Here is a 12553-nt window from a genome sequence, read left to right as displayed (position 1 = left end):
TTTTCTGTGCTACTTTTTGTACTGTAAACGCGCAGCAGATTTCTCCACCCAGGGCACTCGTCTCCGTTCCTTTGACCCATTCTGTGTGTGTTTTCTCCCACTGCTCTTCCAGAGAGACTCGGAAAGAACTACCAGGATAGATCTGGGCCTCCAGGAACTCCTCAGGCTTTTGATTTGTGATCTGGGTCCAAGAATTTAGGATGCAAATTAATATGTTTTCATCTTAAAACTTGTTTGGGTGTTGGACTTTGTCAACAACTCGCTTGATGCAGTTGGCTCTTAGCTCAAGGAAGGGCAGGCAAGAGAAAGGCTGTTTAGTACTTGTCAAGACAGGGATATCATTAGAGCTGACAAGGGGAGGCTCTAATCCCAGATCTTGCTCTCATTATGTTTGCTCCAGGCTGGCTTTATCAGACCCTCATTTTTGAGGTTGTTTGCATTGTAGAATATTTGAGTCAGTGCATCGCTTAAATTCGCGTAGTCTCATCCTTGTTGCGCTGTTTTACTTACTCATGTTTGAGTTTCTCATGGACTGGGATCTGTCTTTGTTGCCTAGTATGAGGTTTTCCACTTAACCTCATTCTCTTGTTTAAATTGATAGCCCTGCACCAGCCCTTGACATCCTGAAGTCTCTCTTGCTAATAGAAAGTAGCTGGTTCTGAACATTTTCTTCAAGAACACTGCTTTTTATTTCTAACAGTACAAAACTGTGACGTGATGAAAGTGTGAGGGTTTTTTTTTAACCTTCTTCAAGTAAAATAAGAAACTTGCATTTATTCCTGGATACTGAATCGAGTATCTGTTTCCTGATTTCTTCTAAAAGGGGTTATGAAACACTGAAGAATTGTTCTAATTAAATGCACCCATAAGGTGTATCTGAGGAATTGAAGTATATATTCACCTTTGGCCGGACAAACCTGTCATCTCTGTGTAAGCAAACTTTTTTTTTCCCCCCTTATTTGTAATGAATCCCACAGTACTTGTAACCGATCCAGAATGCGTAACCTTGCTTTCGTGACGTACGCTGCCACTGCTCAGACGTCAGCTGCTCCACGCACTGATCTGATTTCGTGCCGATGATGGGGATGTGCGCCTATCACCGTGACATGCGAAGACATCAGCAGGGCAATAGCCGACAGCGTGTGCGTCGTTGCCTTTGCCTTCCCTAGCCCTCCAGATCTGTGGATTTGGAGGGCTAGGGAAGAAATCAGAGCTGGAGCCTCAGCACCTTCATTGTCCTGAAATTCTCTTCAAGCAGTTTGTTTCAGACCATGGGTCTCCAGCTGGTACAAGTACCTGTGGACACCACGTTTACGGTTTATGAGTCAGTAAGCAGCAGAAGGAGTTTCTCGAGGGAAGAACTTGATCTATTGCATTAAAGGTTAACCTTAGCTTTTCAAGCTTTTACCATACTGGAAAAGAATTTAGCCTTAAAAGGATTTCAAGCTTGATGTGGTTTTTTTGTTGTTTTTTTTTTTGGAAGCTGTTTAATTTTTGTTGTGGGGTTTTTATTACTCTTTGATTACAGCTTAACTGTCTTATTAAGAACAACAGTACCATCCCAGTCCAAAAACATCTTTTCATAAGAATTCTCCCTGTGAGTCATTGCATTTATTTATCTCTATATTTATTGCAGTAAATCCTTCACTTCCTCTGCATATCCAACCACCCTGTTTGGTGTTTGTTGTTCTCACTGAAATTGTGGCAGCCACAGTAGAATATATATTTGTTTTTCTGCAATATTCCTGCATTTAGAGAACTGCACTGGGGTTTTTCTTGGATTGCCTCCTCATTTTATGTACTGCGTCCGTGTTACAGCCTTTGAAGCCTTTTCCCGGTGAGCATAAAGTACATTAAATGGCATGTGCAAATGAGCCGTGCAGATGAGCATGTGCAAACTGGCGGCTGTTGCACAGCCGCCAATTGTGCTAACAGATGTAAATAGGAAAAACATTACTTTTCTAATGCTAAAAGTATTTATAGAAACCATTATCCATTTTTCAGAACACTTTGATTATGGATGGAGCCTCTTTCAGGTTCGGTAAAGATGATTAAGCTTTTGCAGATGGTTTGACTTGCTGAGGTAATGATAGAAATGTGGAAGAAATGCAGATGTTTTAAAGCTTTTGTTTTACATCCTTTAGGCAAATAAGTGGCCTAAAAGGAAAGCTTTTGCTTTGCATTCTTCATAAAAATGCATGGCTTCAATTCAGAAACATACAGGAGGGTTGTTGAGTGCAAACAAGGAGTCTGACCTCTTTGAGCCGAGTTCCCCATGTGCCTCACCTGCCCAGTCAGGTTTTTTTGAATGTCCGTTTGACTTGAGTAGAGTGTGATGTGCAAAAACCCTCTTGCCAGACCCAGGCAGCTCCCTTTTCCTCTGCGCTTGTAATTTATCCATTAAGATCTGAGATCCTGAGGACACATCCTCTCTTGGGAATGAGTGGCATCCTCATGGGTGGAAGTGCGTTTGCAGCACAGAGGAGGTTCACATCAGTGTAATTGGGATGATTCAGGTAATTTTCTGGAAGGGCTCTCTCTATAGCTCTTTCCAACAATTGTATCGACAAGACGGCCAGCGTGCCCGGCGCCAGCCTCGGGCTGACCCCGGTGGCATTGGAGGAGCGGGGAGACAAGCGCCTGACATCAGGCACTGAGTGACTGAGCAATCTCCGTGCTCCCTGGTTTAACTCATAGGAGGTTTTCTTTGTTTTCAGCAACCTGGGTGAAATCATAAATGGTAATAAGCAAATTGGTCACAGTCAGGGCAAATTGCAAGGCATTTCGCACTGTGGCAATATGACCAGAGGACTCGCAAAGGTCTCCACCATCTGCCTCCAGCCGTGCTGCTCCGTAAGCCCAGGGGCAGATTGGCAAGAGCTGTCAGGACCTGCATCCCATTTGATCCAGGGAATGATTTTCTTTGGAAAGCTGTTTTGCACTCTTCAGCTGGCTTGGTTCCCTCACCTTTGCACAAATGGGATTTAGATGTAGTTATCCCTCCTAATCCATAGCCCTTTTCTCTTCCCATAACTTCAGAGAGTGCTTTTTTTTCCTTTGCTTCACTGGCAAACAACAGAAAGTTTGCGGAAGCTTGAGGGAAATGGTTCCTACTTAAGATCTGAGAATCTCAAACAAATGGAAGTGCTGCTCCGTGTTCAGTGTTCTAATGCTTCGCTCTATCTTTGCAACGCGTCTTCGACTTCTCCCCAGAGCAGTGTCCTGGCAGGCAGGTCACTACGTTTCACATCAATTCTGTAACCTAACATACAAACATGTACAGATATTTTTCAAAAAAAGGTCTGAAACTTAGTGTTTCTCTTCTTCCCCACAATGCTGCTTTTTTCCAAATAGTCACAGTAAAAACAGCATTGGTGTGGGGTTATGTTTTGGTTTTTCCCCCCTGCAGTAAAAATTCCACCATTTTTTCCCCTTAGGACTTAGCCATCAAAGAGATCTACTAAAGCATTTTCTTATAATTTTGCAAAATCAGAATTGCTTGATGTCTAGAAACGGTGTTTAAAATCTGAAGTAGTGAACGTGGGCAGTGAAAATCGATACAGGTTTGACTGCACCTGCTAGGCACGGGAGCCTGTGGGAGATACCTATGTATAGGTTTTTCACTCTCCGCTCTTCTCTTTCTTCGTAGAACTAAAATTTAATTACAGAGCTTGGAAAATTCTTCAGATGGTGTAGAGGCTGAGCTAAATAAAACAATGACAGGGAAATGATAGCAAGGCAGGAACATGAATTGGAAAAACATCTTATACTTAAGATTTTTGTATTGCTCAAAGGTTTCATTCAGCTCCTTTTTAAATGGGAGTGGGTGTGTGGGGGTTGATGGGCGTGAATACTCATTATTTCTTACAAGATGGAAAAGAAAGAAAAGGTCGCTTTAAATATAATTCATAGGGCTAATGGGTAAATCTACCTGGTTATTATATCCTCCTCCTAAAGCTTTGGCTGGAGCTGAGTAATGTCATGTTCCTGGTGCTCAGAAGACCCCTTTACTACACTGCACTTGAAGTAAAACCGCAAGTAACAGAAATTGTTTGGAATTTAACCTTGTGATAAACTTTGGACTAAAACAGTGTTCTGTTAAAACAGTGCTGCTGCTATTATTATTATTATTATTATTATTATTATTATTATTATTATTATTATTATTATTTATTTCATTGTTTTCTTTAACACAAAGGAGGGAAGGGCAGGAGCAATTGAGTATTTTTGTGATCTTTTTTTGTCTCCATTTGAATTTTACAGAATTGTAAATCCAAATGATGTGAAGGTGGATCAGAGTTTGTGACAGTATCTGGGTGGTTGTAGTCACGATCGAGGGACAGATGCGGTACGCTGCACGTTTTCCTGCGGGGACTGGCCAGTACGGCCTTCAGCCTTGTGAACACAGCCCCCAAAGAGGGGGGAATAGGTTCTGGTCTCTAACGTACTTGAGGGCAGAAACTGAGGTCAGTATTACGAGTAGGAAGAAGAAAAATTCTGCTAAATACTGCAGTGTGTGAAGTGGCACCAGTAGTGGGTATATTAAGGATAATGAGCTAAATCTGCTTTGTGTTTTGTTGTTTTTTGTTTTTTTTTTTTTTTTTAATTTTGTAATTCTCAGGTATACATTGTTTTAAATAAACAAAAAAAAAGATTCCTGAGATAAAGTTTCCATTACAACTTTTCCAGACTTCTCTGGTAGCTGTCACAGAGAAGTGTTGTGTTTGCTTTGGATAACTGAGCAGATCCTCTTTCTTTTTCAAATTAAAAGCTTAATAATAGAAAATCAGTTTATCAGTACAACTCAGTGCAGTATAAATTGTTGAAAAAATAAAGCCTTCTCTCTTAGAGGTGCCAAATCAGGTCAAACCCCCGTTTTCAAAAAGGTACCTAGTTCTTGAGTGTGTGCTTCAATATGCTTTTACAAATTGTAGACCGTGCTTCTCTTCTGGGGTTTTGGGGTGGCTGTTTTCCTTTTTTTTCCATAATTGTCTAGATATTCTCTCCCAAGTGCTCCTCAAAGATATGTAATTCGTGATAAATTACCACGCTGGCCAGGTACTGGGGTTGTGTATGCCTTCAGTGTAAAATATCTTCTAGTAACAACTTCTTAGACTGCCATATTTTTAATCTCATTTCAGTGTGGCACGTTTTTAAGACGAGCAGCTCATCAGTTCAGACTTATGTGAATTGTTTTAATATTACATCAATCGGTATTTTTTTTTTATCTAAAGCTAATTAGATAAGGATTTGCTTTTTAATATTTTCTTAATGCAAATCATGGCACATATCATGCTGTCTGGTAAGAACATACAGGACAAATGAAAATAATGAAATCAGTTAAGTTGTTTGAAATTGATGTCTTTGGCCAGAGTTCTTACTAAAATATATAAATATATATATCTCTATATATTTATCTGCTTTAAGGTTATTTGTTGAACTTCTTTGTATAAACAAAACTTCTTTGTTTAAGTACAAAAATACACCCAGAAGTTGAATGGGATGTACATTTTAACTTTATGGTTTGTTCTGTAACCCAGTTTTCAGCTAATGATATTGTGAAATATGTCATGGCTTATATTCCATGCTCTTCATCCACTGATGGATTTTGAATTTCCCTTTGATTGATTGTCCCCATATGATTTTCATCAAATGAAGTGGTGATTTGGCCAGCATTACTCACGCATCAAATACTTCCCACAGGGCTACTCACGTATCGCTCTTCTCTCCCTCTCACCTCCCCACAGCTCAGGGCAAAACTGCTTTGGGTCTGCCCTAAAATTGTATAAACTCTCGCGTTTTAGATGGTCTCTTCTCGTACGTGGATTTGAGAACTGAGCACCTTCAGGGCTGGACTTCCACCAGGGTCTTGCTTACCCAGGGTGAGGGCTGGGATAGGGCAGTGAGCTGGAGGTGGGGCAGGGGGGACACGCTGGAGCCTGGGAGCTGTAGGGGTGGCACGTGGGGCAGGGCGGCGAGGCCCTCGCTCCCCGCGGAGCTGCGTCCGGGCTCACCTGTGCCTCTTAGTATCCAGCTGGAGCCGGGAGAGGACCGGCTGTGCTCTTTTGGAGTATGCTTAGAGTTATGATGTTTTGATTTGTTTACATTTTTATTAGTTTCCTATTCCCAGCTGATCATTATATACCACTTTATCCTTTAAAAGGTATGGGGAAGGCATTTGTTGACTCGTATAATGTGATACTTGCACTGTCCATGCTGTTACTGTGCTGTGCAACGGGATGGCCGTTGTGCTAAGGGGATACTGGCATTGTCTGAGCTTCAGTTTCCCGTACTTACTACAAGGCCAGTGCCTAATTTAGGTCCCTGAATCGTGTTACTCTATTTTGCACAGAGGAGGTCTATCGCCTGGCTTAGCACGAGGCACAGACCTCTCCGGTCGCATCTGCGTGTCCTTCCACCCTAGACAAGGCAAGGCAGCAGGTTCTGCTCACAGATAGAAACCCAAGCCTCGTTTGTCCCTACCACCCAGCACATCTCCAGAGAGCCCAAGGGCAGTTTTGTTCGCCTCTCGCTCCATCTATCTTCTGTCTCCAAATCTGTGAAGGTAATACTGTACAGTGAGGTTGGTAAAGGGCAAAGGATCTTAGCTTAAAATCAGATTTCCCCTTTGAACAGCTCTTCCAGGTGGTATTTCCTGGGCTCACTGATGGCCTGTCAGGGCTTAATGGCTGGCCGAGTTGTTTCTGATGATGTTTCACATGTTATAGCATCAGTGCTTGTATAGTAAAACGTCACAGAAGCAGTCTCCCCCTTCATCAGTCTTTGGCCTGACAACTCTGATGACATGGGAAACTACTTCAGTGTAGAGGCAGGCAGCTGTGCCTCTGGCCAGGGTAGCAGCGGGACGTGATCCAGGTCCAGAGGGACGTGGCATGAGCCCCACCAGGCAAAGCAACCACTGCCATCAGCTGGATGAGTGTTCTGGCAGGCAGATAAACGGGCATTGACAAGAACTGCTTTGATGGTGGGGGATTTCCAGCAGCAAACCTCTTGACTCTTTTCCCTCTCAACATCGAGACTATGGGATGTGGTATGCTTTTCTCATCAGTGTCTTGGCATTGAAGGACGGTTGGGGCTCAGGGCAGTAACGCAGACTTGCGGTTGGGTACAGTTCCTTGGAGTCTCCCGCAGAAAGAATCGGAGAAAAAAGCTGTATTCAAGTGGGTGGGCTTTGTTTTTTTAATAAGAGTAGGTGTTTTGCACAACCTGCCTTCTAGCCCATCTTTCTAGTAGTCCTACACTTAGGATCTGTCCTTGAAGGCAAGTTAAGAAAGGGTAAAATGCACTGCTTTGTGTTACAGAGAGTATCAGGGCAGATACGTACTGCATGGCGATGGGTGCTTGCACACGCGGTGTCCATGTGCCAGGTGAATAAAGCATCTCCAGCTCCCCTCCCCATGAAACGAGTCCCCCCTCTTTCCCTGAGCATTCCCAGCAGGATTTTGTATGCGCCTCTTTATAATGCAGAATATGTGCTGCTCTGATTAATTTTTTTTACTTCTGATTATTCAGTACTGCACATAAACAGATGTGCACATAGAAAAGTGCCCCCTGTTAATCAGGAACTGTTAAGCCATATGGCATGTGAGGATAGAATATTACAGCTATGGGATGAAAACCTCCTGTTCAGCAACCAGGTTCACATGCAGCGAGTACCGTGTTAGTATATTCTCACTAACGCTGCCAGTTCCATCATCTGGCAAGTCAGCCTAAGTGACGGCGTGGATTTCTGGAGCGTTCCTTCTCCACTGAGGTCCTGCTTCTGTTAAGTCAGTGCCGAGAGCTTGTCTTCCCATGTAAAAACTTCGTAAAGGTATGGGTGAAAAAGCGGAGGATGCTCTGAGCTGCCTGTACCACACTGCTCTTCGATATTGTAGATACGGTGAAGATGCAGTTGGCCCTATTGCATGTCCAGTGGTATGTCTTTGCCCAGTTTCTTTTAGTGACCTGTCTCTTGGAGAAGCGCAAGAGTAGGAGAGTCCAGGAGGCTTCATGTATCAGGTGCAGTGTTGCGCCCAACGTGCTCTAATGTTGTGCGTGCCCAAGAACAGGCGGACAGCAAGCGTTGCTGCTGCGAGCCATCAGTCCATAATACCGAGAACAACCATCATAACCAGTAAATGAGAGGCTTCCAGCATCGTTAGCCATTATGAGTAATTGTTCTAGTTTGCATCAACGTGTCAGAGCTGAAAACAAATTCAAAAGGTCACTTTTCTTTTGTTTGTGTGATATTTTAACAGACTCAAGGTACCTAGAGATTGAAGTTGCCTGGTATCTGAAATCTTATTTAAAATGAAGACAGCATTAGCTCTGTAGCATTAGTTTCTTAGCATGCTTAACGTAGGGTTGTATGAACGTGGAAAGAGGTGTGCTTGCAGCAGAGTTAAAAGTCACTACACAGAATATTGCCTTTAGCAGGTGCCGTATTCTACCAAAATAGCTGCTCCTTTCTCCCAAGAAGCGCAGGCAGCCTGTCTCTAAGGAGGAAGGGAATTTCTGCAGCCCTAAAGAATTGGTTTCTTTTAGTAGTCAGTCCTTGCGGGGTTCCTCTCCGCACCTGGGCTTGTAGTGCCTGATGCCAAGGTGTCAAGCATCTTACAGTGATTTCCTGTAATGGATGCTTGTAATTTATGCTCTCTCCTTTTATTTCTTCCAAAGCACAAACCTGTACCTCTCTTGAGAAGAGCCATTAGCGGCGGGTGTTTTTTTCCTGAAGTGCATTTATACTTTTATTTCCACACCTATGATATTTTTGGCCTTAAACCGTGTTTCAGACTTCTTTGAGATTCGGAGCACCTTGCATGTAGTTCATGGACATCTCTGTGATGCACTTTATCAGTTGGAAAACGAAATCATGGACAAGGTTGCTGATGGATCGTAGTTCTTCTTTGATATTTTGATTTGGGACTTTAACCGTGAGATAACCTTTCTCCTTTTGCTGATAGAAAAACTCCCCGGCCGAAAACCAAGCCATCGTAAAGGGAGCTGATCAGGAACTGTTTGAAGCGCGGTGTTGAGGTCAAGGAAATACCGATGCATTCCAAGGCTAGCTGTAGCAAAAAGGCTGTATCACTGCTTTATTCTGGCGTGATGTAATGTCTAGCAAAAGTTTTAGTGGCAGTGTATAGCTAAATGCTGATCAAGACATGGAGGAAAATTCAAATTTTTTTTTTAAAAAAAGGGGACACACAGCTGATGTAGTCAAGCTAGAAGCAGGCAAAGTTAGCTTGGGGAGGGGACATTTTAGCTTTGATGATTTCTGTTTCTATTTTAAGTATCTTATGATATATTTCAGATTTCAGAATGGGTTACTGCATGACCCTGCAAGGGAGAACAGCTCTCTCCCCATTTTTAAAACAAGCTTCACAGTTGAAAGCAACTGCTCCGTACTTCTCAGACCTTCTTAGCAGTATTAGTATGAGTCATGGTGCATATTGCGGTGCTCAGCTTTTATCTACTGTTAACAAAAAAGTAAAAAAGACCCGATACTAAAGTCCTCAAACAATGAATGGCCATTATCTATGTGTGCATTAAATTCATGAACTGCTGCTCTGTCTGTAAACTTCATTTTATTTAGCACTTTGCTGAGTGGACTGTACCAGAACACTCAATGTGCGTTGGAAGGGCATCGCTTTATGTATTGGCAAACGTGGAGCCGCTCTCTTTGACGAGGTACCTTGTTTAAAGCAGGAGCGTGCCTTGCTGCGATACCTCAGGTCGGGGCAGCGAGACTTTGCCCCCTTTCCAGTAAAAGCAGAGCTTGACTTGGTGGGCAGAGGATTTCAGTGCTTCCGTGGCCCCTGCTCTCCAGGCAGCTCCACCGCACCGGGACGCTGCCTTCAAAGCCTCCTCATCTGCTGTCTCTGTTGGTGTTTTATATTCTGGCCAGCACGCAAAACTGGGGCTGGAAATCAAAACAGCAGCACTTTGCTGTGAAGCCCCCACTTGAATCTGGAGCACGGGCCACTCGGTGTGTTTGTGTTGAACGTATTTAATAACGGGCTGTAAGCGTGCGAGGCAAGGTTCAGACTCCGAATAGCATTACAGGAATGTAACATCTGTCTGACATCCCGGCTTGGATAAGTATCAAATGAGGAAAGTATGTCAGAATTTCTCCTGCTCGGCATCTCCACGCTTTATAAAACTACCAGAAATGTGTGCTTTTCCATCGATGCAGAGGCTATATAATAATTCTGTAGGTTTTCTGTGGAGGGCTACAGGTGTAAAACGTGTTCCCTCCGAACCACTTTAACAAATGAGTGACTTGGATGATGATTTTTTTAATTCTCTAGGCTATAACGTATGACAAAAAAAAAAAAGCAGTGATTGATTACGTGCTTAATTTTGTGCTAGCTGTGGTACTGTGCAGTTAACCAGGGGGAGGCCAGAATGAGTATTTGGGACAGAGCTGCCTGAGGGCGCGCGGCCTTTGTAACAGCTCCTGCTGTAGCCTTGCCTCTCTTATCCAGTAAGGACAGCGTCCCTTCCTTCCCTAAAACCATGGCCGGCTCTTTGCTGTGCCGCTAGCTGGGATGTGGCCTCCCAGCACTGGTGACCTGTCATACGCAGTCTGTTTGTAGCTGTGTTGATAGCTGGCGATGGCAAACTCTGCTCAGTTCAGTCCCCAGAGGAGATCCCCGGCGGAGCACGGACGTCTGCTTGCAAGGACTCGAGCGGTCGCCTCAGTTCCCACACACCACGCCGGAAACATGTCCTGGGGAGAGCGGCGGGCCTTTCGCGTGATGGAGATTTGACCCTACTGGTGCTAACGTGGGAGTCCACCACCACTGTAGTCCTACGTGAGTCCCTCTCTGACGTGCATGGGGTAATTCTGACTGTGCTTTCCTCTAGGAGGACTTTCGGAATAAAGTTGAAGATTACATTAAGCGCTATGCGAGATGATGAAGGGAGATGGATGGCAGGACCATGGCTTCCACACTAGAGTTGTCCTTAACTTCAACAACAACAACAACAACAAACAAAACCAGCCCGGATTGTACTAGTCCTGTGTCCATGTTGTACTGAAGAAGAAAACTAACTTCATAACTTGTCCATGTTAAAAGGAGAGTTCAGCATAAATACAGCAAGAAATTGTGTATGTTGGTTGAAAAAGTTGTTTGCTTACTTTTAAAAATGTTTACTCTTCTGAACTGTACTGTATATCCTGTTGATGAGATATGCTTGAGAAGTTAAAAGAAATCACTATTGAAATTGTAATTACACTTTTTTTTTTAACACTTGCCTAGTTTGGAGGGGGGAAGGAAAAAAAACCCAAACCGTGAAGGTGGCGTGTTTTTGGAACACTTCAAGTTGGCAATAAAATGGTCTCCTGTGAACCAAATCACAATACTGTTGCCTTTGATGAGCAGAAACAATACAAGCTTTTTCCAAGAGTCATTCAACTAAGGCTTAGAGCTTGCCAGAATGCAAGTGCGAAATGAAATTCTACTTCTGATATTGAAATTCTTGATGATATTTAATGTAAGTACATTTTTGTCACATGTTTGGAATTTTTACATTGTTATTTTCAGCTCCTGTTTGGGCTACAGTATTTTTTTGTTTCTATTCATTGTGTGAAGTAGTTAAAAAGAAATATAGGCTAATCCATAACTTAAGTAAATGTGTAGTATTAGTAAAATTATATATATATTATATATATTATATATTTCTGTGAAAATTTAATGAAAGGGAGATTTTTTTATTTAAGAAATCTGCCTTTGGCTTTCCGATCTGGATGTGGTGAGGGAGCATCGGACGCCGTTCGATCTGATGAAAGTAAACTCAAGCACCGTTACTTGGAGGACACCTAATTGTGTTCTTCAAACTTCTGCACTGAAAGTGAATGACTAATAATGCAGCTGAGAATAATAACGCACTGCACCCTCTTTTAAACACTTGTGCGCGCCTGGCTTTTTTGGTAATTTAAAAGGATATGATGCTATAATTGCCTTTTCTGTAAGAAGCTGTATATCAAACACATAGTATGTGCAAGCAGGGATCCTTCTGAAGAGAGGAGCGTGTGCTTCAGGGTAAATGCTGTGAGAAGTCTGCTGCCTGTCGTGTGCCAGAGCTCCCTGCTGCTCGCCCCCCGACCCAGGCGGTGCCCGGGGCGGCCGAACCGGCGGGCATCGGCGTAGCCTCAGAGACCGAACCGCATTTCGCTCGTGGGATCACGCAGAGGAGGCGCAATGGAACCGATTCAAGCTTTTATAAATAGATAAACCATAGAAATAAATGTTCGTGTGGTTTCATACGGAGCAAGTGTGTGTGTGACGTTTGGGCGTTGACTGTGGGGTTTTTATCCCCCCGAATGATTATGCTTCGTTCTTTCCTCTGCAGACGCTGAAGGAAACCAACATTGCCTCCATCGTTAGTGTGGCAGAACTGGCTTGCAAATTTTAAGCATGGTGCAGCCTTGCTTGTTAAGTTCTCCCTGTGCCTTTTCCCTCGCAGCTCCCCAGGCTCCTGTATGCGTTACTGGAGGTCTGAGAAAGCAGGGAGGTGAAATGCAGAGATCGGTATGCAGGAGGAG

The 12553-nt window shown here is 43.4% G+C and overlaps 1 protein-coding gene across 4 annotated transcripts in view; it reads left to right on the top strand.

Annotated features, from left to right (window-relative positions):
• Positions 1-12261, top strand: part of UBE2F (ubiquitin conjugating enzyme E2 F (putative)) — an 84635-nt gene extending 72374 nt beyond the window's left edge. For 3 of the 4 annotated variants that reach the window (XM_082312173.1, XM_082312179.1, XM_082312176.1), the window contains one exon: positions 10873-12261. In XM_082312173.1, coding sequence (XP_082168299.1) covers positions 10873-10923 — 51 coding nt within the window. In that variant the 3' untranslated portion in view covers positions 10924-12261. Of the gene's footprint in view, positions 1-4263; positions 4467-10872 lie in introns of all 4 variants that reach the window. The other variant, XR_014228197.1, reaches the window with a different exon arrangement.
• Positions 12262-12553: the final 292 nt, after the last annotated feature.

This window comes from Platalea leucorodia (assembly GCF_965183815.1).
Source record: "Platalea leucorodia genome assembly, chromosome: 5".
Lineage (NCBI taxonomy): Eukaryota > Metazoa > Chordata > Aves > Pelecaniformes > Threskiornithidae > Platalea > Platalea leucorodia.
Note: the sequence above shows the minus strand (reverse complement) of the source record. Positions and strands in the feature narration are given on the sequence as shown.